This window comes from Urocampus carinirostris, chromosome 11 (genome assembly GCF_059441175.1).
Source record: "Urocampus carinirostris isolate Australia breed hairy pipefish chromosome 11, RoL_Ucar_1.0, whole genome shotgun sequence".
Lineage (NCBI taxonomy): Eukaryota > Metazoa > Chordata > Actinopteri > Syngnathiformes > Syngnathidae > Urocampus > Urocampus carinirostris.
In genome coordinates this window covers 6,682,143-6,708,019 of record NC_142359.1, presented here as the reverse complement: position 1 = coordinate 6,708,019, position 25,877 = coordinate 6,682,143, and the positions used below count along the sequence as shown (strand labels likewise).

The 25,877-nt window shown below is 39.2% G+C and overlaps 1 protein-coding gene across 3 annotated transcripts in view; it reads right to left on the bottom strand.

Moving 5' to 3' along the window:
* The window catches only part of atp2b1a (ATPase plasma membrane Ca2+ transporting 1a), an 84,109-nt gene that overhangs the window by 30,489 nt on the left and 27,743 nt on the right, over nt 1-25,877 (bottom strand). For all 3 annotated transcript variants that reach the window (XM_088348538.1, XM_088348539.1, XM_088348540.1), the window contains exons 2-6: nt 23,050-23,240; nt 22,746-22,966; nt 5,722-5,919; nt 3,543-3,800; nt 663-788 (exon numbers count right to left, since the gene is read on the bottom strand). In XM_088348538.1, the coding sequence (XP_088204664.1) occupies nt 663-788; nt 3,543-3,800; nt 5,722-5,919; nt 22,746-22,966; nt 23,050-23,066 (820 nt within the window). In that variant the 5' untranslated portion in view covers nt 23,067-23,240. The remainder of the gene's footprint in view (nt 1-662; nt 789-3,542; nt 3,801-5,721; nt 5,920-22,745; nt 22,967-23,049; nt 23,241-25,877) is intronic.

Here is a 25,877-nt window from a genome sequence, read left to right as displayed (position 1 = left end):
ATGCCAACATCATTATCGTACACGTTTTTCATGGCCAAATCCAACCACTTCTGACTTTCAAAGCCAATTTCTGCAGTACCGTTAAAAGAAATGTGGTGATTCATGCATTTTGCGGAGGTGCAAATATACCTGAGAGTTAGCTATTTTTAAATTGAAATGTGCATTTATTAAAGCTAATTTTTACATCTTAAGTAAATCGTGAATTTATCTGTGGATCCGAACAATCCGTGTGTAAATCTCTCCCCAAATAGGTGATGGGTAAAACGATCATTTTAGTTACAGTAAGTTCTCTACCTTAATTTTTTGCATTGCCCAATAAATGGGTGTAACATTCACCTGTACTATTGCGGTCAACCTGTAGGGAAGAAATGACGCTATACAGAACAATGCCATACAAACTCATGCTAGCTGTCGTTAGTCACAAGGGAAGAAGAAATGCAATGACAAAGCAAAGCCACCAGAGAGCAGTGTCAGCGTCATTTTTAGGCTTTTTTTAGACTTTTTGAGAAACATATTCAAGCATTTACAAGCACTTCAAACACAATTCAAGCACTTTTCTGTCATAACAACATTAAAATCAAACATTTTCAAAGAGTTCATGCACCCCTACAAACCCTGTCACAGAAATCTGCAGAAAAGATGCAAGGAATCGGTGTAGTTACCTGATAACAACATTAAATCTTTTTCTTGGGTCTTCTTGACATGGTCAGACTCCCCCGTGAGTGAGCTCTCATCGATTTTCAAGTCATTGCCTTGAATGAGGACGCCATCAGCCGGCAAGAGGTCCCCTGATAATAAAAATAAACTCTGTTAAAAACTCTCAAGTCTTGATATGTGATTCAAGCAAGTTACTCTCTGTAAGAGCAAACATGTTGGGTCAACTCCTTACAAGACATACTGTAGGTAAAGTCCAACATTCAATCATAATCTTACATTTAGTATCTGTATTTGGGTTTAGTTGTACTTCTACAGTTACATTTAGTTAAATAACCTGTATAAAGTCAAGTCAAAACAAAAAGCATGCCAAGCATGGTGTCAGGCAACAAATCATTATCTGTCTAAAAGGTTTCAGCTCACAATTACCCTAATTTCAACTTCAGAAACATACATCGTGTCTTTGTCTATAGTAAATTCTAAGAAACACAGCCATGAATGCAGTTCTGCATATTTGAAAGCAGGAGAAAGAAAATGGTATGTGTGGCAATTGTGGCCAAAACGGGCTAATTGTTGAGTTGTTTGAGTGTTAGAAAACAGATTTTTTAAGGTGTCTATTTTACATTTACGCACTTTTATATATAAATTATGTGGAGTTACTTCCACAACTTAGTAGTTTTTCAATACATATCAGTATTCCGACTAATTTTTACAATCATTTGAGCAATATTATCTAAAAGTATTATTCCCTCACCAAATAAGGTGATGTAACATGAAGATTTTAACATTTTCCAATTAAATGCATACCCAATATGCAACATAGTTAGTCAGGAATCAGTGAGCTAGGGTTAGTCTAAAGTGTAAAGTTGAAACTTAGTCTATGTGGATTTGATAGTGAAATATGTAGTGTTTGTATTTCTTATCATTAGGTTGCAAATATTGCACATTGTTGTTCTATTTCCCCTTATGTAATCAAAAACAATCACAATAAATCGAAACGCGTTAATTGCTCCCTGAACTCTGTACCCAAGCCAATAGATGGGTCGCCAGGTTCACAATACATACAAAACACTAGGGGTGCGCTGATTAGTCCATGTTGACGACTATAATCGATAATAGACACCAGACACGGTTTTCCAACATGAGTGAGGTATCTCTAAGTGATTATTATCCCTGCGGAGAGTCGCACATGCAAAATAACCAATAATAATAATAATAATAATAATTTCCTTTGTATTGTCATTCTTTGTAACAATGTACACAGAACGAAATGTCGATACACCTGACTCGTTGTAGCGAGTCGATGCAGCCGCAGCCAACAGAGGGCGCCGCCATTATACCAATTAGGTATGTCTCGGCCGAGGCGCGAACCAGTGTCTCTGTCTTGAGAGGTAACTTATACATACAGAAATGGCTGTGTCAACATCAACTAACCAACACTAAAGTAAAGTTTTGGGGCATTTAACACGAAAAGGATTTCGGATTCTAATGAAATATTTGTATACTAGCCATCGATTGACTGATATGCTTGCAGTGCCAAAAATATGATTTTATCCCGTCATCTTTGGCGTCATTCAAATCTGCGGAAACTCTGCGTTCTAAGCATATACTTTCCCCGGGAATGCTTTCCAAGTTGTTCTGTACATATTAAATTTCCATTTGCTATGACGCCACTGGCCCATGGGTTGGCTGAAAACATGGGAACGGTTTAATAACGAATGTATTTTTTATGTTATTATTTGACGTTTTAATAAGCGGTGGAGGTAAGATCATAGGCCCGGGCCCATAATTTGGGCCGGGTCCAGGCTTAAAATGTCAATCAAGTCGGGCGAGGCAAACTCTGGCTTTTCTCTCTTTCTCTCTTTTTTTTTCCTTCGTGGAGGATCTGCACGGCATGTACTTACTTTTACTCAAGTAATGATTGAGATCAGTGTTTTTCAACCTTTTTTTGAGCCAGGGTATGTTTTTTACGATGGAAAAATTTTGCAGAACACCACTAAGCAATTTTTTTTTATAAAATGACACTGAACAGTATGTTTAATTACAATATAATGTATAATATCTCCATTTTTTACAGCACAGACACTTGACAATGGCATATCATTTGGAGAAAATGATTAATAAATGAAATATTAAATTTAAAATTTTAAAAAGTGACATTGGATAATTTCTCACGGCACACCTGACAATCGCTCCCGGCACACAAGTGTGTCCCGGAATAGTGGTTGAAAATCACTGAATTAGATGACTGCTTTTTACTTCTATTTGAGTCATATTGTTCTGTAGTAACAGTACTTTAACTTAAGTAACACGTTTCGGTGCCGAAATAGGCACTTCGGCACCAAAGTTTTTATTCAGATGACTATCATAAAGAACATGCTTACAAAACTATCAGTTGAACTCCAAATCCAAAGAAATTTGTATCCTTAGTGTCACGGTAGAAGATGCGCTGCTTCCTCTTACCACCTCTACGTTGCTTACATCGGAGGTACTTTCAGCTTCTTGAAAATAGCTTACAAGCTTTCGATTTGCCTGCATATTTCCCTAATTGCATCGTGTATTTTGCAGAATATGATTTTCTTTTCAGTGTCATTTTGCTACCCTTCGTAGTACGCACGACTCTGAAATGAAGCTTAAGTTCCGGGGTCCCCCCAAATCAAGTTAATCGTCGGGTTTGGGCTTATGTACCCGCGGGCCGGGTCGGGATGGATTATTTTGAACCTGATTTTACCTTCAACAGTCTGACTAGTCAACTATTAAAACAGTCGTTAGTTGCAGCCCTAATAAACTCTATCAAAAATTACACAATTTAAATTTCCAGGCAAATTATTCAGTTCAAGTGGAAACATCAACAAGTTTCATACAATCAATACTAAAATCAGCCGTACCATATTTTATTTGTGCAACGTCGCCTACGACGATCTCGGCTACGGGGATCTGGATGACCTGGCCGCCGCGGACCACGGTGAACTTTTGCTCCTGCTCGATGCGGCTCTGGAGGCCCCGGAACTGCTTTTCTTTACTCCAGTCGTTGAATGCCGTCACCAGCACAACACAAATGACCGACAGCAGAATGGCGGCGCCCTCGATCCAGCCCGCCTCCGATTCGTGCTCGTCCTCCGCGCCTCCGGCAGCCTTACCGCAGTCTGCAGAGGGGAAAAAAACACAAAACTCTATAAATAAATCTTGCTGTATATCAGGGGTGGGCAACTATTGAGTCGCACTGGGTTAAAAAACTGTGGCCAAGGGGCCATTCCTAGGGGTTCATCCAATTTTTTAAATGTATGAATTATTATACATGCAGACATTTATGTCAAATTTCTTTCTATTCGTTTTCAAACAGATTAGTTTCATCAGATTGGTTTTGAAATGCTCACAATGAAAGAAAAATAATATATTAAGTGCCTGTATTGAGGACTCAATGTGATGTCTTTTTTTTTGGTAGTATTACTGTAGTTGTATTATTTTAGTATTTTTGTAGTATTCATGCAGTCAGATTTTTTTTTTTAGTATTTATGTGGTATTTTTAGAGTACTTCTTCAATAGTATTTGTCTTAATATTTCCATGGTAATATTTTTGAAGTACAATATTTCCATAGTAGAATGTTTGTATAATACCTGTAGTATTTTTGCCGTATTTTAATCATAATATTTTGTCATTATGCTTTTGTATTATAGTATAACTGAAGTGTTTTTTTAGAAGTATTTTTGGAGCATTTCTGTATTATTTATGCAGCATGTTGAAGTATTTCTGTATTTATGCATTGTTGTGTACTATTTCCATCGTAGTATTTTCGTAATATTTACTATTTTTGTGATGTTACTGGAGTTGTACTATTGTAGTATTTCTTTAGGCAAATCTCTGTAGTATTTCTTTAAAGGATTTTTTTAAGTAATTACATAGTAGTATTTTGGTAGCATTTCCATATTATTTATGCAGTATTTTGAAGTATTTCTGTATCATTTATGCATTGTTGTGTACTATTTCCATTGTAGTATTTTTGTAATATTTACTATTTTTGTGATGTTACTGGAGTTGTATCATTGTAGTATTTCTTTCGGCAAACCCCTGTAGTATTCCTTTAAAGGAATTTTTTAAGTAAATACATAGTCGTATTTTTGTAGCATTTCTGTAATATCTATGCAGTATTTGGAAGTATTTCTGTATTATTTATGCATTGTTGTGTACTATTTCCATGGTAGTTTTTTTTGTAATATTTACTATTTTTGTGATGCTACTGGAGTTGTATTATTGTAGTATTTCTGTAGGCAATCCCCTATAGTATTTCTGTAAGGGAATATTTTAGGTAATTACATAGTAGTATTTTTGTGGTATTACTGTATTATTTAGGCAGTATTTTGAAGTATTTCTGTATTATTTATGCATTGTTGTGTACTATCTCCATTGTAGTATTTTTGTAATATTCAATATTTTTGTGATGTTACTATATTATTGTAGTATTTCTTTAGGCAAACCTCTGTAGTATTTCTGTAAAGGATTTTTTAAAGTAATTAAATTGTAGTACTTTTGTGGTATTTTTTTGTAGGATTATGGTAGTATTATTAAAGTATTTCTTTAGTATTAAGTAATATTACTGTCATTTTATTTTGTATTCCTGTCGTAATATTCTCTATTTGTATTTTTTTATGATACTTTTATTGTAGTAGTATTTTGTAATAGTTCTTAAGTATTTTTTTCTTTTGAGAGTAAAAGCAAAATAATAAGTCATGTCCCTGTTTTAAGCACTATATTTGCTATGTAGTTTTGGGCTGATTCTGTAGAAATTATGTAGTATCTCTGTCATAATATTTCTGTAGACACACAATGGGACAAAGGACAAAATTGGCACCCCCCAACTTTTTTTAATGGGTAGTAGTACTTTATTCGCCATTATAATTGTCAATAATATATTAAACCATTTTTGCTTGTTGGGCCGGCTGCATATGGTCCGTAGGCCGTAGTTTGCCCTTCCCTGCTGTATATAAACAAGGCAACCCAAATAAAAGACTTGTGCAGAATTGTGTAATTTAGAAAAAAAAGGCCCAAGATGATAATAACCAACTCACCTTCTCTTTCGGCATCTTGAGGTCTATAAAAAGAAAGGCCAAGTGAAATGATGGCAGCCACTTCAAGGATAATCAGCGTAACATCCTGCAGCGCCTCCCACACTAACTGCAAGAATGTTTTGGGCTTTTTGGGCGGTATCAAATTTTGCCCAAACACTGTTTTCCGCTTTTCAATGTCTGCCGGCTGCCCACTTAGACCTGGAGGGAGAGGGAGAAAGAGAGGGAGGGGTGAGACCGATTTGTGTCATAATTTTCTTTTCTTTTTTTTCCCCCAACTTGGTTTTTTATTCTTTTTCGAACACACATCCCAAAAAAGTAACAACATTGCAGTGTTGGGGAACATCAACCATGACCAAGTCATTTTCTCAAAGCCCAATTTTCATTGTTCAGAAGTGGTACCGTTTGTTTATCTATTATCCATCCATTTTTCCCCATTTGTCCTTGAATTGGGTCTCATGTATACGGATTCAAATTGTTGTTTTCTCCATTGCAAATAATCAGGCATGAAAATGGGTGAAGACTTAAAAAGGTGAGAAGGGTGTGGAGAAAATATATGTATTTGTGTATAAGATGCATCACTTTAAAATTTGGTTTGACTTTCTAAGCTCAAACTAAGCATTAGACGTGACAATGTGCACCCATGATTCAAGTCAATGTTTATTTGTATAGCCATTAATCATTCAAATAATTTATTGACAAACCAGGCCTATGAACATATTACAAACATAACATTTACAATGTGTCTATTTCATGTCCTACAAAGTTTCACTAAATGTAAACTGTCCGATCCTTATTGTTTTGATTAAAACGAAAGGTAAAAATCCTCAAGTTATCCAAACTGAAAACAGTCATAACTGCTAAATAAAATATTATATTGCTTCATATTGAGTGTCAGTGCAAAGATCATGCTCATCTCTGAAGAGTAGTATGACGCTTTGTACCAAAAAACAACAGTGACTAGATGATGAAGGTGCAGCTTTTAAGTCAGGTCAGGAAGCTTTTCCTGCTACTAGTAACCATGGAAACCAGTATAATATGTTTCATGTAGTGGAGCAAACCCCTATCCAAAAAAAAACAGCCTATCAAGGAATGATCGCCACTAGGCTGTACTTGCCCAAGACACACCATAGGAAATGATGGCCCGACAACCCCGGTGGTTAAAGAACTATGGACCTTCAAAGTCCGTGTCATCAACAGAAGCATCCAAAGAGTTGTTTTCCTCGTCTTGCTTTATTGAGTTTAATTATATATTTCTGTTCTCTCTATTCTCTGACATTCGTCTCTGATGCGTGAATAAAAAGAATGTGGTAATGAGAATCGAATTACGCACAGTTCAACACAGTACTCCTGCTTGCAAGAACTACACTGATTTATTTCATAAACACCACGTCAAACAGCTGATGTTTCACAATATACCACTGCCCACCTCAAAACATTTTCTCCTTGAATCTATACAATTTACGCCTTTACGAGGTACTTATCCTTTTCGTGCAATATTTCTGGTCTTTTATTCCCTAAATAGAGCACCTTGAATCTTTTGGGTATCCCATATCCCACAATTTTTTTAAAGGACCTTTACAGAATTTGGATCTTGTTACTCTCTGCCGCCATCTCTTAGCATAAAGTCATTATTGCAATTAGTGATCTGCTTTTATATAGCGCTTTTCAAGTCAATGAAGACCTCCCAAAGCGCTTTACAGTGTGCTTCACACTTAACCATTCACAAACACAAACCAATAGCATCAGCCATGCAAGGCAACTACCTGTTTATCGGCGGCATAAGAGAATCAGTGTCTTACCCAAGGACACTTGGACGTATAACACGGAGGAGCCAGGAATCAAACCTGCAACCTCTTGAGCCCAAGACAAGCTTTACCTCCTGAGCTACTGCCGCCCCAGTCAGCTCATTCTTGATGCCCGTGCGAGTAAGTGCTTTTCTTAGACGAGCTCGGATTAACATATTTTTTCATCTTTTTGGGGTTTAGGGTTGGCAATTGGACTCTAGTAGAAGAAGGCCTTTTCTTTCCTTTACCATTGTCAAGCTTCAATGACAAAAATTGAGGAGACAAGCATGACGACCATCTCCAGCACTCCCCTTCAACAAACCTAATGTATACCCCATGAACAGCTTGGATAAAAGTATGATAAAAGCAGACAGCCGCAGTAAAAAATAAAGAATATAGGTTTTTGAACTCAGTTTCAGGCATTGTAAACACATACTTAAAAGAGATAATATTCAAAGTTCAACTTTGGAGGACACCTCAAACGATGCACCCCACCCTCAAAGCATACCCAGTAGTCTTAAATTTTTCGATCAAATCAAAATATATGCTTCAACGTCTTCCTCTCCATATTCTCTCGAGCATAGTTGCTTAACCCACCAAAGTCACAATTGATCATTTTCCATCCATCCATCCATCCATCCATCATCTGCACTCCTTATCCTTAGTAGGGTCGCAGGGATGCCGGAGCCCATCCCGGCTATCTCCGGGTAGTGAGGAGGGGACACCCTGAACTGATTGCCAGCCAGTCACATGGGACACAGAGAGAGACAACTCATTCCTTCATTCACACCTAGGGAACATTTGGACTAACCAATTAGCCTGAAATGCATGTTTTTGGAATGTGGGAGGAAACCCACGCAAGCACGGGGAGAACATGCGAAATCCGCACAGGAACTCTGGTAGCTGGATTTGAACCTATGGCCTCAGAACTCCGCCGCAGACGCACTAACCACTCGGTTGCTGTTCTTTTATCATTTTATGTGGGAAAAAAACGTATTACAAAGTCTTAACAATAAGCCATCTCATCTGACAACAAATGTTTAAGCTAAAAATCACGCATATTATCCGCACGGCGCATCAGTCGCTCAGGAAGGACACGCCTGAAGGAATGACAACAGCGGAACATTCGAAAGACTAAACATCAAATAGAACAAAGGTGTGACCGCATGCATAATGCTGCGCTGCGGAGACCCTTACCCGACCCATTCACATGCCCCCACAAACTCTGAAAAGGGACTTGCGTGCATCTGATGACGCGCCACCATTTTTCAGCTCTATTCATACAGACGGCTTGCGTGTGTTTGCGGGGGTGGAATGCATGAAGCCGTGTGTGTATGTGAGAAGCGATGAAGCCGAGGAGGAGAGGGATTTTGAAGAGCGGATGACTGTGCGAAACCAATAGTGACAGGCTGGAGCGAGGGCGCGAAGGATGGAGAAGACCGGGCTGAGAGAAACGGGGTCCTTGTGTGAACTATTTATAAGGATGACAAATAAAGCCTCGTAATAGACAACTCTGTATTTAAAACAAGGATTTTTGAACTGCCGGGAATGTAACGCTTTACATAATGGACTGGGATGAAGCCTCAAGCAAGACGATTATCATATTTTTCTGACTAAAGTCGCAAGTTTTTTCATAGTTGCACTGAGTTGACTTATGTGAGAAACACATTATTACCGGGTATATCATTTCACATGTTATTTTCACATTAAACCGCAAGAAGGAACTCGAGGCCTGTGTTGATAAATTCCACATTTCTGGTGTTGACTTCGTATCTCATGTTTTGGGGAAAGGTAATAGATCAGTAAAGCACAGAGCATTTGCACACTGTATTAAAAAAGATAGATAGGTATCCTTGTGTTGAAAATTAATAAAATAAAAAGATAGAATAAAAAAATACCCAATATAACGCGTTGATATAGTATTTAAATAGTTCTATGGAAAACACACACTGTAATAAAAATAGGTTAATATGCAAATGTGGGGGTGGGGTGTAATGTGGGCTTTTACTCCCCCGGGTGGAGTTAAAGAGCCTCATGGCATGAGGAATATGTTTCTTACCAATCGATGGACACGTAGAAAAGTTGCTTTTGTTGTGATTAACCAGCGATTCAAAACGTTAATCTTTAAAATATCACATGTATTGAAAACTGATGTGGTCTACCATAAAGCTTATAACGCTAAAATGAACTGTGAAGTTATCAACAGATAAAACGGGACACACATGTTCAAAAGGTGCCATTTCGCTAAAATAACATTTTCAACTTACTCAAAAGTCATTTATATGCAGGGAGCGAATGCTCTGCATTTTACATTTCTATTGGGTATCCTTTTACCACTGGGGTCGTAGGGGCAGATCTTCCTGTGGTGTGTCTTGGGCAAATACAGCCAGTTGGCGCCTATACATTCCCAAAAAATGAGATATGAAATGAAATGATCTGCATTTATATAGCGCTTTTCAAGACAATGACTTCCCAAAGCACTTTACAATGTGTTCCACATTTCCCAATAGCGGCCTTGCAGCCATGTAAGGCGCTAACCTGCTTATTGGGGGTTCAGTGTCTTACCCAAGGACACTTCGACATGTAACACGGACGAGCCGGGATTCGAACTGGGATCCCTTGATCCCAAGACGAGCGCTCTACCTCCTGAGCTCCTGCCGCCCCAAAAAAGATACGAAGTTGTTTTAGTATCATTGAGCGAGTGATGTATACTAGTGGGGACCATTTCTTGCTAAGGGACATTTTTAAAAAGGTCTTTTAAGATGGCGTGTATTTTTTTAGTGTTGGACTTTATCAAATACATTTCCCCCAAAAAATGCAACTCATACTCAAATTCTGAATTATGCATTTTTGGTTGCTGCCATTTATTATCCGTAGCGACTTATAATCCGAAAATAAAAAAAACCTATAAGGCAACTGTGAATTACTATTTTCCTTATTTCTAATTTGCTGCTCTCTAGTCTGGAGGACATTGCCATCTTGCAATACTGCAGCAGAGCCATGAACATTATAAAGGACTCTTCTCACCCCATCCACCACCTCTTTGACCTCTTGTCTCTGGTTATTGCTACAGGTCCCTTACAAAAATGACAAACAGGATCAGAGACAGATTCTTCCTTAGGGCCACCACCCTAAACAAGTGCGCAAAAATGTAAAAACATATCTTAAAACTAATTTGGAAATCTAGTTATTGCACTATTTTTCATTGCATCATAATGTGGGCCAGTCTCTAAGCCAGGCATGTCAATAGTACGGCCCGTGGGCCAGTAACCATTCGTGATCAAAATTTTACTGGCCCACAGCCTCTGTCATAAAATAATTATAGAAGACCCGCCAGTAATTTTGACCGCAGTATATAATAAAAAAAATTGTACAAAAAAGGATTTCACCATTTCACCAGATGATGGCTGTAGCCATTCGGCCACCTTGCTCTTGGCTTTCTGTGAGAATTTTAGCCCACCTGATTTCTGACATGGCGACTGTAAATAAAAAATGAAAGTTGACTGTGAGGGCCGCCGCTTCCAGGAGAAGTTGAAATTGGAGATTTTTCATCGAAATCCTAAACACCTTTGTCTGCCAATTTTGCCAAGAGACTGGCTGTTTTCAAAGAATATAAAGAGGCACTGTCAGACAAAACATGCTGTCTACAAAAAGCTATCTGGAAACGAATGTTGTAAAAAGGTGCAGCAACTAGAAGCTGTTTTAACGGTAGAGCGGCCCTTTTTTGCGAGTCAAACGAAAATAATACAAAGCCGAGCTACGAGGTCACCACTCTGACCGCCAATGACTCCAAACCTTTTACAGAGGGTGAACTTATTAAAGACTGTATAAAGAATACCAGGTTGAATGGCGGCCCTCAAACATTTACAGCTTACCAAATCTGGTCAGTTTTCTGAAAAGTTTGAACACACTTGCCCTAACCACAACCTTGTAAAAAAATTAGCTCATTTATTTTGGCAGTCGGATATTATCTTTCTCTTTTAAGTCCTATTAACATGTTTGACCTGGAGTGCCAAATCTAATCTCGTTTTACCACGTCGATTCTCAATGACAATAAAGATATTTCAATTTAATTGAAATTTGGGCCAGTCTTTAAGCACTATATGTTTTAAATATTTTTGCCTTTTTATTCACGGTCTTATATTTTCCTCTTTAAACTCTTTATAACATGTTTAACCTGGAAAGGCATGCCTTATCTCATAGCAATGTTTCACCACCTTCATATCAATGAAAATAAAGATAATTCTATTCTATTCTAATAGCCCAGCCCAAGAATATAATTTCAGTAGTTCCTCCAGCGAAACTCAATGTGACTTTAAAATAATTATTGATTTGAATGCTCAAATTGTGTGTAATGATACATAGCTTATTTATTTCAATCTAGCAGGGTTATGTTCAACATGATTTAATTTCAAATTAAACTCAAAAAGGTCAATCTAATTGCTTTCAATAGCTTATAAATTACTACGTTTTAGCTAAATGTCTTTCTTACGTTCTTGAGCAATAGATTGCAATTGAATTAGTTAAAAGAGCTGTACGGAATTTGGAACTGTGTTCCTCTCTACCGCTATCTCCTGGCTTTAAGTCATGATAGCAGCCTCTGAAAACCCGTTCATGATGCGTGTGCAAGTACGTGCATTTCTTCAAAGCGCTCCAGTAAACTCTTCTTTTTTCACCTTTTTGGGGTTTGGTTTGATGTTTGGATTGGAATTGAACCAGGACTTTTACCACTTTCATGCTAAACTGAGAAATAGGGAAAAAACTGGGGATGAGTATTACGTCATTCTCCAGCAACCCCATCTTTTCGGCCCCATTCATCAAACCTAATATGTTAAGATAAAAGCAGTAAGTCGCAGTGGAAATAATACCTCAGTCTGGCATTGTTAACATACTTTATAGAGAAAATATATAACTTTTAACTCTGTTAAGAACCTCTCAAACGACGCACTCCACTTGTAAGTAGTAAAATCACATTAAGTGAAATCAGTGCAATGCTGTGGCTGACATTTCCTCTCCTTCTCAGGCATGTCACATGTGTTTTTAGAGGATATTAGGAGACAGCAGCCACACAAAAAACCAACAACTCGATTCTTTCCTCAAGTTCAGTTTGTGGTATTGAGCTGGAGCAGTGCGTCACCGGCACTGGTATTACCGTGCAATAATCGCCTGTGGCGGTTCCCTCGCCACCTTTTACCATTTATTTTGATTCTTTACACCACTAATGAAAAGAAGCCGACAGCTACAACCCCGGTTCAATTTTATGCTACATTTTCCCTCGCCACTTGGCCGCAATAAATATAAATGACGGAGCAGTCAGTGTCTTTCGTGCCGACAGAAACTGAAAATACTCTAAGCAGGCTTTGCCGGCCGGACCACCAGGCAGGGTCAAGTGTCTAATCATTAACTGTTTAGTTTAAAGTGTTTGTCCCTGATCGACCCTGCTACTTTCATCCTGGCTGCCAACGAGAGGTCATATTCAAGTTCGGCTTTGATTCAATAAAATGACACAGGGTCAGGGGGTTTTGTACACCTTCTTCATGGCCGAATTCAACACTTTTTAAGAACTTATATATATAAAAAAAAAAAAAAAAAAAAAAAAATTGTTTCTCTGGAACAATTAAAAAAAAAAATCCGATGTGAACCAAGAATTTTGCAGAGTCCCAAATATATCTCTGATTTACATATGCTGGATAGGGGAAGCCGCTGAGAGAGCCTCTTGCTGGCTCTGGAATAGGAGGGGAGTTTAGCTGGGGACCAGGAGAAGATGGGCAGTGAATTAGTAGTGTATGTAATAGCGATTTTTAATCTTGTGTGTGCGTTTTCAAGATGTATGGTTAATAGATCTCGAGTAAATCGCAAAAATATTTGATTTTGAGCCAAATCTCTCCCTATATGGATGTTGGGTGAAAATAATAAGATGGATCTTACATTATTACAGTATTTACAGGAAGTTCTTCCTATTACATTTTAAATCTCCATAATTGATGTGTACCGTAAATTCCCAACTATAAGCCGCTACTTTTTTCCCAAACCTTCAACCCTGCGGCTTATTCAATAAAGCGGCCAATTTATGTAATTTTTCTAACAGCCGCCAGCGGCGCTCGAGTACAAAAGGTAAGATTTAGACCGGTGGAATATATGCGCAGAGGAAGACTGCAACTTCTTAGCCTGTGCACAAATTAAATTAGCGTAGACATATCCTCATCATGCAAATTGCAAAAAGAAAGGCATTATTTGTAAATTAATCTATTTGTATGTTCGTTGTGTTTCAAAACTAATTGGATGAAATTGTCTCTATAAACAAATAGACAATGAAGCATAGCTTTAAATGGAAACAAGAAAAATGGATTGGCTCATGTAACCCATTTTCCCCATGTATTGCTGAGGTATCGGATTTAAGACTATATAGATAGATAGATACTTTATTCATCCCCGCAGGGAAATTCACATTTCCAGCAGCATCCCTTCGCTGAGAACAATACAATAATAAAGCAAAAGGAATACAATATCCCCATATACAAAAAATTAAATAAATCAATCAGCTAATTTTTATCTCCAGTCCGGCCCCTGTACAAATATTTTTCCAACCAATGCGGCCCGCAACTCAAAAATGTTTGCCCACCCCTGGCTCACACCCTTCATTTGTGTTGCCCTACCCCCTCCACGAGCGTTTTATCATGCAGCTAAACACTCCGAGCCACAAATCTAAATGTGCTGACCAATCACAGCTTTGGAGTAAAGGCTTCACTGTGGCAAAGCGCAACATCTGATACAATGAGGCTGATTTGTGAACAGCATTCCGACAACGGAGGCTTACACAGCCCGAGGGGGGCTGGAAGCTACAACCTAAATATTTCACTTCCTATGCAAAAAAATCCACCGTATTTTCCTGACTGTGACGCGCATCCAAAACCCCAAATTTCAACTTGCACCTATAATCAGGTGCGCCTAATATACTGACAAAATTGGTGACGCATTGTCATCACAATTGCACAACAACAGTGGCAACAGGGATCAAACCAGATAGCAATGGTGAGAGCACTAAATCCTAACCACCAGGATTTGCATAATTGGATGCCACTGCAATGGGAATCGAACTCAAGATCGTGGCGGAAAGAGCGACAGATCTTATCCACTAGAGCAGATACAGATGACACATGAAGAGGCATTAGGTCTTATCTATATATCACACAATTTTGAATCACAGTACCAAATGTGAGACGAAATGCGAAAACAAAGTGATTAAAATCAGTATAACATTTTATTCCACTTATTCTCAGCTCAAACTAATCTTTGTAAACGTGTGACAAACGTTTGGAATACGTACGGCCATGCATGTATTTATATCTTTCAGGACGACCGAATTATTTTCCACAATGTATTTTTCTTCATTCAGTTCAGAATCTTGTGCGCTTTGTAAAGACTTTGTAAGTCAGTGATACAATACTGTATTTCAGTGGTCTCCAACCTTTTCTGTACCACGGACTGGTTCAATATCCAACTATGTTCTCCTGGCCCAATAATATCATCAAAAATTTGGTATAGTATAATTTTTGGTCTCAAACCACAGTCAAGGCTGCATTCTCCCTCCAACTCTATTCAACATCTTCCTGAAGAGGATTATGTCCGAAGCTCTGGAGCAACCTGAAGGTACAGTCAGTAATGGGGGGACAGATCTCACGAACCGTTTTGCCGATGATATTGCCGGATTGGCAGGAGATGAACAGGAACTCAGAGATATGGTCAATTGCCTGGACAAAGCATCAAGCCAGTATGGGAGGGAAGCCAGCACAGAAAAAAACAAAAGTAACAACCAACACTCCTCAAGGTATCACTACAAACACATCAACCAACAAAGAGCTAGAACCTGTCACCATATTTAAATGTCTTGTAGCCGTCATATCAGGGTCAGAATTAGAAATAATGGCCAGGATAGCTCAAACCACAGCAGCACTTGCTAGACTTAAACCCATCTGGAGGGACAAGAAAATAGCGAAATCAACAATCAGACTAATGCAAGCGCATCTTCCACTATGCTTGTGAGACATGTTCTCTCCCAGCAAAACTGGAAAAAAAAATCCAGGCCATGGAGATGCGATGTTAGAGAACACTTCTAGGGATCAGCTACTTAGTCCATGTGACAAACAAAACGGTGCGCAACACCATCAGAGGGGAAAATTAAACCCAACGAAGAACTGTTGTCTGCTGTGTGCAGACGGGAACTTCATTGGTGTGGTCACGTCACAAAATCATCAGGACTGGCCAAGAAAGATCTTCAAGGCACAGTCCTAGGGGGCAGGAGAAGAGGGAGACCGAAAAAAAGAACTGGTCCGACGACATTGAAGAATGGACTGGTGCCAACTTTGCCACGGCACAAAAACAGGCCAGCAACAGTCCAGAGTTGCATCCTCATTGGTGCCCTGACGATCCATGCGTTTAAGGGATCCATGAACCGGGATAATTGGGAGAGTGTGATGATGAGATAAAACATAGTGAATGTCTTTTCATGTGTCGTCCGTATCCTTAGTGGTCTAGCAGAAGGGATTTGGCACACTCCCCGCTGCGATCTGGGTTCCATTCCATTTGCATCCAACATTAAGCAATTGCAATTAGTGATATATACCCACTGATCAATCAATGCACAAATATAGTACAGTGGAACCTCGGTTTTCGAAGGACTCTCAGTTCGAACAAATCTGAGTCCGACCAAAAATGTTGAAAAATTCTTGCTTCGCTGTTCGGTCAAAAAATCGGAGTTCGAACGCCGGTAATGCGTGAGTGCGTACGCTAGGGTGCGATGCTGAGCCGCGTATGGGTATTTTAGCCCCTTATTATGCCTCAGAAGAAAGTCAGTGCAAGCAGCAAAGTTGCTACGGGTGAAAAAAGAAGACGTGCGTACAACTATTGCATTTAAGAAAGAAATAATAGCAAAATATGAAGGAGGTGTGCGAGTGTCTGATCTTGCTAGGGAATAGAGCATGGCTAAATCTACGATCAGTACGATACTAAAGAATAAGGAGGCTGTGAAATCTAGTGATGTGGCTAAAGGGGGTGAGTGCTATAAGCAAGCAACGGTCGCAAGTTTTGGAAGAGGTTGAAAAACTTTTGATGATTTTCCTCTCCCCACCGTCCACCTGCGCCTTCTGCTGACCACCACAAAGGTAAGAAATCCTATTCATAATTCTTTTCTTTATCCTTTTTTTTAATTTTTACACGCTCATGTTAGCGTAATCTTTCGTACGGAAGAATACGATAACGCGAACATACGATTAGAATGGGTTAGCTTTACGTTAAACATTCAGGGTGTTGGAACGGATTAAAACGATTTACATTATTTTTAATGGGAAAAATGATTTCGGTGATCGAACAAATCGGTTTTCGAACAGGGTTCTGGAACGGATTATGGTCGAGAACCGAGGTTCCACTGTACTTAGTTTCAGTGCAACCGCGGCCCTTACTGTAGTTTTTGCTCTGTTTGCATTTTAGTGTGATGCACGTAATATATGAAAAATATATCAGAAAAGACTATTTTTTTAGGGGGTGCATCTTAAAATCTGGTTAGCCTTACACTTCGAAAATACATTAACTGCAAAAGAAGCAAAAAAGTAAGCACTGTCAACGTACAGAAGCCTTGTTTTCATTACGCGAAGGATTTAGAGGATCCCATTAGGGACTCGGAATATTAACACCCCGCTTGAATGGAGCGACTGATGGCTTCTGTAGAACATGGCGGCCGCTGGCTGACATCTAAGGACATGTGAAGTGGCGGAGATGTTGTTGCACTTAGCCAAGAGACGTGGTGACCCCGAGATGTGACATTCAAAGTGGAGAGAAAGTGCTGAAAGGGTGGCACCATATGTGTTAAAACACCGCACAGTCCGACAGCACTAAAAATAGATGGCACAGTCGACTTGACGGTCTTTACAGCTCGCTCACGCTGTACATCGGTTTCACCCGTGGTGACGCATTGCTCAAAATTGTGCACCCCAAGAGCCCACCTCTAAGGATAAACTTGGGTGTTATCAATGACTGAAAGGACACCGCCAAAAACACATTTCTCTTGTCACAATAGGGTGGAAATAAAGGAGTGCTAAGTGCAGGGCAGCAACAGGAAACGTCTGAGGTACTACAGAGTGAGGAGAACGATCTTGGAAATGTGGATTAGGGAGGGATTGGTTAATGAGGGTTTTAAATGTAACTGTCCGACTAATTGGAAATCCCTTTTCAATTGTCAAATTAAATAGAGATAGATAGATGGATAGATAGATATAGGTAGGTAGGTAGGTTGGTTGGTAGGTAGGTAGCTAGATAACTTTATTCATCCCCGCAGGGAAATTCACATTTCCAGCAGCATCCCTCACTGAGAACAATACAATAATAAAACAGAAAGAATACAATATACAATACCCAATAATACCCAATGTAGCGTGTTATATAGAGTATCTAGATAGTGCTACACAGAATACATATTGCAATAAAATTCGGTAATATGCAATTTAGGGGGTGTGGTTTAATGTGGGCCTTTACTCTACCGAGTGGAGTTAAAGAGCCTCATGGCATGAGGAAGAAAATAAATTACTGTACTTCCGTGCCAAATTTGAACGAGCTCATTGCGAGGAGTGAGCAATACTAGGATTTTTGGAATCAAGCGGATCAAAGTAAATACAGGGTAGTATTCATCGATTCCCTTTTTTGTAAATCTCACCATCACTAATAATCAGGGTTTGTACAACTTTCTTATGATCAAATTTAAGCACTTTTTAAGGAAATTCAAAGCCAATTTTCCTGTTTCCACAGTACCATTAAACAAAAGAAATCTGGTGTGAATCATGATATACATTTGCAATTTACATATGCAATTTTTAATCTTGCATGTGCATTCATCAAGACATGATATTAATATCTTGACTAAATTTGGAAATACATTTGTGGGTTTAAATATTTTTAGACACATCGTTTCCGATATGGGTGTTGGGTAAAATGTGTAGCTTACATTTTCAGTAGCAGGAACACTACCTTCATTTCTTGCATGGTCCATAATATATGTCCATAATAGATCTGTAATCCTAGCACTAGCAAACATTTCAGAGTGCCTTGTTTGAGTGTTCCACGTTTGGTGACCCTTTTCAAATATTTTTTTGTGAATTTTGTGCACTTTTCAATGTTTTATCTTACGTACGCGAAGTTGTTTGTGGACAAGGGCATTTATTTATCAGTTTAAATCTTAGGAGTTGCAGGGTTGGGTAGGGTTACTTGAACTGGATTACTTTCAATTACTTTTGGATTACTCCGATACCAAATATGCTAATAAAAGACAAAAGAAACCAAATATGCTAATAAAAGACAAAAGAAACTAAATATGAATAAAATGATGACTCACAACACGTAGTGAGCTTTCTCTCCTGGCTTTGATCTCCGGCAAAACTAACATAAAATGCGACAGAAACAAAATGAAAATCAATCCAAACAGCTTGCCAACATCATTTTTGCCGTTCCATGTATTCCGTTACTCCCCAAGCCTGCACAAAATTGAGTCATTTTATTCATATTTAGTTTCTTTTGTCTTTTATTAGCATATTTGGTATTGGAGTAATCCAAAAGAAATGGACAGTAATTAAGTTAAAGTAACCCTAACCAACCCTGATCTCAAGGTAAATTTGCCTTTGGGGCTTTTATGAAGGTGTGACGCTACTTTGCTGATTTTAAACCTTCGTGGGGGCTTCTGGTCCCCATTAACTGTGATAACTGAGGGATTTCTGTATGTATTATATGTCATTATCATATTATTATGTAACATTTTGCACATGTTTACGTTTTTAATTTGTTTTACTTGCACTGAAAGGAGAAGCTCTCCATTTGTGTTACACTTGTATGATGACAGTAAAGGCCTTTCATTCAGCTCATTTCCGTCGTAAAACATTAAAGTGAGCGCCTCGTTGATGTCCGGGCCGCGCTGCTTCAAGTATGACAGGCCTCTTTAAGGATCTCCAGTGTGACACGGTCACATTCGCGAGAGAACAACTCGCACTTCAACAGAAAGATTCTCAACTATTCCTCATCATAGCTGCAACGACAGCGTGCTGGCAGGCAGAAGATGGCAAGGCGCACCTCGCACAATCATCACGTCGTTAAGGTAATGATTCTGGCAGGGCCACGCGTGATTCCTGCTGCCATGCAGCGGAGTATTTACAGCATTCCCTTAGGCGAAAGGAAGCCCAGGGAGTATTTTCTCTCCTTCCTTGCATTGTAACTCTGCATACAGAGGACTGTTGCTGCGACAGTGAGTATGCGGTGCCGTTTTAATCTGGGATCAAACTGAAAATCCTCTCCCATAAGAGTTCAGTCAAGGTCATACTGGCGATTATGCAGACTGTCTATAGAGATGCTGAAAGAGAAGCGGGAATAAAGGGGGCTGGGGGGGAGGATAAAAGGTTTGTACCGACAACCACTCGGATGTCGTCAAACATCTCATTTCCCCAAAACCTGGAGAATGAACCACATGATGCTACTGGATTACCATAATTTCCGCACGATAAGGCGCACCCCCCTAAAAATAATTGTTTTTGTGATATTTTTTTGGTACATAGGGCGCACTGGACTATAAGGCGCACAGAATTGAGACTACAGTAAAAGGTACATATGTGCCTCCCACCTGAATCGCAAAATCTTGAAGCAATAGGAATCAAACAGATTTATCTATTCTCTAACATTAGTTGGTGAAGAAGTGGACGGACTGTTTAACCTATCAGAATGCACTATGCAAATCAGTGTTCCTTGCACAGTGAATAACAATAGTGTGATAATGAGATAAGTTCTAATGCCTTGACGTACGTCATTTGTACAACTGGTGGGCTAGTGGTAAAATGCAGGCACTCTCACCGCCACTACTCGGGTTGGATTCCCGTTGCATACAATGTTTTGCCAAATAAAGTCAGCGATCATTGCAGAATAATTGCTAAAATATGATATGACTGTAAAACCTTGTTTGATAAGGCATACCTATCATTATTTTATGCATTTCATATTTGCCGTATTCTGCAGGTTATGAGGCGCGCACTTTCAAATTTCCAGCCAAATTCAAGTTTTTAGGGTCGCCTTTTACTTCGAAAAATCCGATAATATGGGATTGCATTCCCAAAAAGGAACCAGCTCCTATTGCAACACGAATGGGTCATAACTAGGCGTGCCTAGAAGCCCCCCTATTCTGTTGGTCCACATACATGAACATGAACCGGGTATGGAGCTCGGCAGGACAGCTGCAATGTCTGAGACGCTCACAGCAGAGAGGCAGAGGTGAAACAGGAGAGAGCGGACATTGGCCAGGCACTGAAATAGAGCTTGAGCGGCCCGGGTCAGGCCCAGGTTGCCCAGCCACCTGTTTGACACCAGAGTTTTCCAAGGAAGTGATGTCAACGTGGCCTAAGTGATACAGTTCAAGCATGTGACCAACACATTTGTGTCCTTTGGCCTAAAAAATAAAGTCGACATCACAATGTAGTGAAATGAATTCGTCAAATTGCAGGGACTAGTATTTTGTAGCTCTTGAACTCTTATTTTTCAATATGTTTGTTTATACGTTGTTAAGAAGTCCCGATCATTTGTTCCACAGTAAACGTAACCCTACTTTCTGAGGTTACGGATATTTTGTATGTAGATATATCATAGTATGGAATGCAAATCCTCCCATCAATGTCATAAACCTATGTGCACTTTAGCGCAGAGTTTACAGTCATTTATTCATTGTCCTCTCCAGGCAACATTAAACTCCATATTTAAGTTCTTGTTTAGAGATTTAGGAAAATACATAAAAGCAATTTGGAATAGCTTATTTGATTAAAGTAGAAAGCTGTTTGGATTGTGCGCTTGAAGAACCCAGAAAATTAAGATGATGACCTTACAAATGTCCCTAATTTACATGAAATTTAAAAAAAATCATATACTATGCGTAATTTAGATGAATTTTCTAAAAACTATTAATATATCTACAGTTGCGTTGGGTATTATATGTTATTGGGGTTTGCAATGTAATTTCTTTGTTTTGAATTTTTTTTTTGGGGTAAGGTTATGTTTTTTGGTTTGATTTTGAATATGTATTCCCTGCAAGGAAAAGTGGTAGGCATTTGAAAGCTTCCTCTGATTGGGCACAGGTTCAAGTATTGTATTATATAACTGTTTTTTGTGCAAATAATTTATTGTTTCCTTTAATTGATTAATGAATAATGATGTTTTCTTGTGTTCCTAAATATAAAGCCACAAACCAACAATATACCACATGAATCAGGAATATAAAACCAGGTAATTTTAATGGACAGGAGCCTGTATAGTTTGGTGCATGACCATTATGATGAAATCAACAAAATTCTTGAAGCACTCCTCCACTCGGCCAATCAATGAGGAAAGGTTATTGAATGCTAAGTTATTTAAGGATGACTTCCTTTTTACTTCGTTCTCTAAAATTTGTTTCTGGTGCCTTTTCATATGTCACCTGTATCACTATCGATGCTTTCACCGCCGGGACCCAGGTTCGATTCCTGTTGAATACAATGTTTGGCGATTTTAACATATACCACAAGTGTATAAAACATGCAGCAGTTATACACGCATTTAGTAGAAGTGGGACGATATGCTTTGGTCACAGTTCAATTGTATCATGATACTAATGTGCTGATTTGATTTAGAACACTATTCTTGATAATTGCAATTCTACAAGTATTGCGATTCGATATCATTGATGATTGCGATTTAATTTTCTTCCCTAATAAACAAGCAACTTAAATTGTACACTTCTGGGACAATAAACCATGAATGATGTTCAAACACTGCACATCAGTCTGTGTCGGTCAGTTTGGAAGCTGACATTTAAAGCCTACAGGCGCCTGCCTTAGTTCGCGTTGCTCGCTTTCTTCCTCCATTTTCCATTTCAGTTTGCTTTCCCTTTTTTAACATACCCGATATGACATCACAGGAAAATTATTCCGGGGTGAAAATAAAAAATAAAATCACAATAGATACATGATTCGATTTTTTTGTCTCACCCCTAGAATTCAGAATATCTTATTGTAGTTTTTATTCCTTATAGTCCTACATATGTATATGAGAAAATATGACAGACTGCTTTTTAGGGGTGCGCCTTATAATCCAGTGCACCTCAGAGTGAAAATACGGTAAATTATATGATTTGTAGGTGTTCGTTAAAAGATAAACATCCAAGGTAAAAATGTGTTTGAGATGTTACTTTACCATCTGAGGGTGAGGTTTTTAAGCGATTGCAGAGTCCGTGAGCATCCCCGTAAGATTCCCTAATTTTGTTTAGGCCCTCCGTGCCTCGCAGTTCCATGAGAGAGCGCAGGTCTTTGAGCGTACAGCCAAAGTCATTGTCATGGTTGGCCTCCATGACAGAGTTCTTCACCCCGCTATACGAGTTGTTTGCCATTGTCCTGCTATCTCCCACAAATGCAACCCTTTGAGTTAAACGTAGGGAACAAAAATGAAAAAGGGGAAAAAAAAGTCTTCCAGAAAAGCTTAAATCCTCACGAGCACATACGCAATGGTAGATCCCATAAAAAAGGCAGCAGTGCCGTTAAAGGCAGCCGAAGTCACGCGGTAGCCTGTCGCGGGGCAGCGCTTCGACAAAGCTGGCCATGGCCCGCGGAGAACTGAGTCCTGTTCCCGTTCCTGGCCTTTCGTTGCAACGGAGGGGAACCCGCAGAGCCGGAGGTCGGCATGCAGTCAGATCTGGAAAAGGACAAGAGCAAACATGATGTCAAGGTGTTGTTAATATCAAGGTTTAAAATTTTGAGCAACTTATGGGTGAAAACTCCTAATAAGAATCTGGAATTAGAAAAGCTTTAGTGCAGTGGTCGGCAACCACCGGGCTGCGGACCAGCACCGGGCTGTGGGTAGTTTGGTACCAGGCCTCACAGGAAGAAAAAAAATATATATTGTACATATATGTACCGTATTTTCCGCACTATAAGGCGCACCTAAAAGCCTTTATTCTTTTCAAAAACTTACCATGCGCCTTATATATGGATCAATATTAAGTCGCAAGGTCTCGCAACAAAGGCAAGCAGCCGCCGACTAGATTTTTCCTCGTAGGCGATGTGGTCCGCGGTGTATGCTGGGATACATATGCCGGCGTTTCATTTCCCAGCCAATGTGTCAATCATCATTTGAATCGATCACTATTGGCTAAAGTTATTCGGAGGTAAAGGGGGCGGATCCTTTTTATCATTTACAGGCTCGCATAGGCTAAAGGGGCAAAACAAAGCCTGCAATTGGCCGAAAAAGATGAATGTGAATAGCAAGTTTGGTTCTCTACGGCATAGAGGAAACATGTTTTACCATTCTGTATTTGTAAAGGACCATGGTTGCACATTATTATTGAACGCAACGACTTCGGTGAGCTACTCCGGCTATATATTTTCCCAGTATCTTGTTTCAGAGTGATCTCGATGTTTCTGTGATGGGTCTTTTTTTAAATTAAACTCAATTCCAAGAGTTTACTATCATATGCACAGTAAAGTTGCGAGCAAAAAAGAAAATAGAAACTAAGGAATGGTTGGCATTTCTTGAATCCCAAGACTTTAACCTTCCGAATGATATTTGGAACGATGCATTTAAATGACATCGAACAGCCAACGCATCCGCACGTGTCTACGACACGTACTTGCTTCTTTGCAAGCTTTCGGAATGTTAAGGGGGTAAGAAGTTGGACTGAACTATCTGACTGTTTTGTCGACGTCCCATTGTAGCGCCTTATAATCCGGTGCGCCTTATGTATGGAAGATATAGGACCAAAAACTATTTTTTGGGGGTGTGCCCTATAGTGCGGAAAATACGGTACCTATAATTGTTTTACTGACACTGCCACGTTTCAGACTGAACTGGAAAAAGGGCTCTGAGGTGGTACATTTCAATTAGGAATAGTTCTGGTTCGCACAGGCAGGCACAGTTGTCCGTCCGCTGCAACTACCTAATTTTCAATAGTAGACTAGTCACAGACTACTGAAATGATTATTTGAATAATTGGGCATTTGTTAATTTTTTTCTTACATTTTGCATGAAGTTGATTTAATTATGTGGAAAAGGATAACAGTTGCAACAGTTTAAAATAGAATTGTTTTAACAATGACGTTTGTCGTTTTTGACTTTTTAACGACTGACCTTTGTTTTACAGGCAACATGCATTTAATTTAAAATATGTTTGTCAAACTCAACCTCTTTTATAGCGAATTACAGTACACTTGTATAAAATGTACGATGCATGTCATAGAAACTGTATTCACTTGTAAGCGCTGGTGTTTTAATCGCGACAGTACTTTTCCACGATATTTTTGCATCAACACGCTGTCCTCTTTTACCGTGCATTAATTCACATACACATCCGGAGAAGACTTTTCATGATGCCGCGAGATGGCAAAATACACTACGTAACCAATGTCGCCATCTTGAATGGTCAGGTGATTCAAAAATATGATCAACACAACTTGAGGCATTTCTGAAAATGGCGTCTGGGGTGCAGGGGACAGCACCATCTGACAAAGGCGCTAATCGCCAACAATATCTCGCTAATGGTGCCCAATACTCGGGGGCTTCACAGCCGATGAGAAAAAACAAGTAAAGCAAAAGAACTGAGCTTTTTGGGGGGGATTGTAAATGCTTGGGGGTTAATGTGTCTGCTGGCATTGTTGTTCCGAGGTTTCGCGAAAGCCGACATTATTTCTGTGGAGTTGAATGGAACAAAAAGTGAATCTGAAAGTGAACCTGGCCCATTTGATGGGCATTTGCTGAAGCTGTAAAATTCAGAAACAGAGGACGAGGACCATGATGTGTTGCTATTGGTGTGCGAGTGTGTGTGTGAATGGGTAAGTGTGAAGCACATTGTAAAGCGCTATGGGAGGTCTTCATTGACTTGGAAAGCGCTATATAAATGCAGATCACTAATTGCAATAATGACTATGCTAGGAGATGGCGGCTGAGAGTAACAAAGTCCAAATTCTGTAAAGGTCCTTTAAAAAAATGTGGGATATGGGATACCCAAAAGATTCAAGGTGCTCTTAACAATTTACTATTTTGATCGCCGATAATTACCGGTGAAAACAAGTTTTGTTACAGCTTTATGTATATACATGTTTTAACCATTTCTTTACTATGTCCACATCTATTAATGATTAAAGCTTCGTCTTAGATACTTCAATCAAGTACAACCAAATATGCAAACTTCTACATGTGTGCTGTTGCTGTAAGGCAGACATAGTAGCGGACACAATGAGAATACTAAAGGGTGAAGTGTGGACCCACGTTTCGGATTTAAAGCATGCCCTATCAACAGGTCCACTTATTTGTGTGTTAAATACAGCAAAGTTAGAT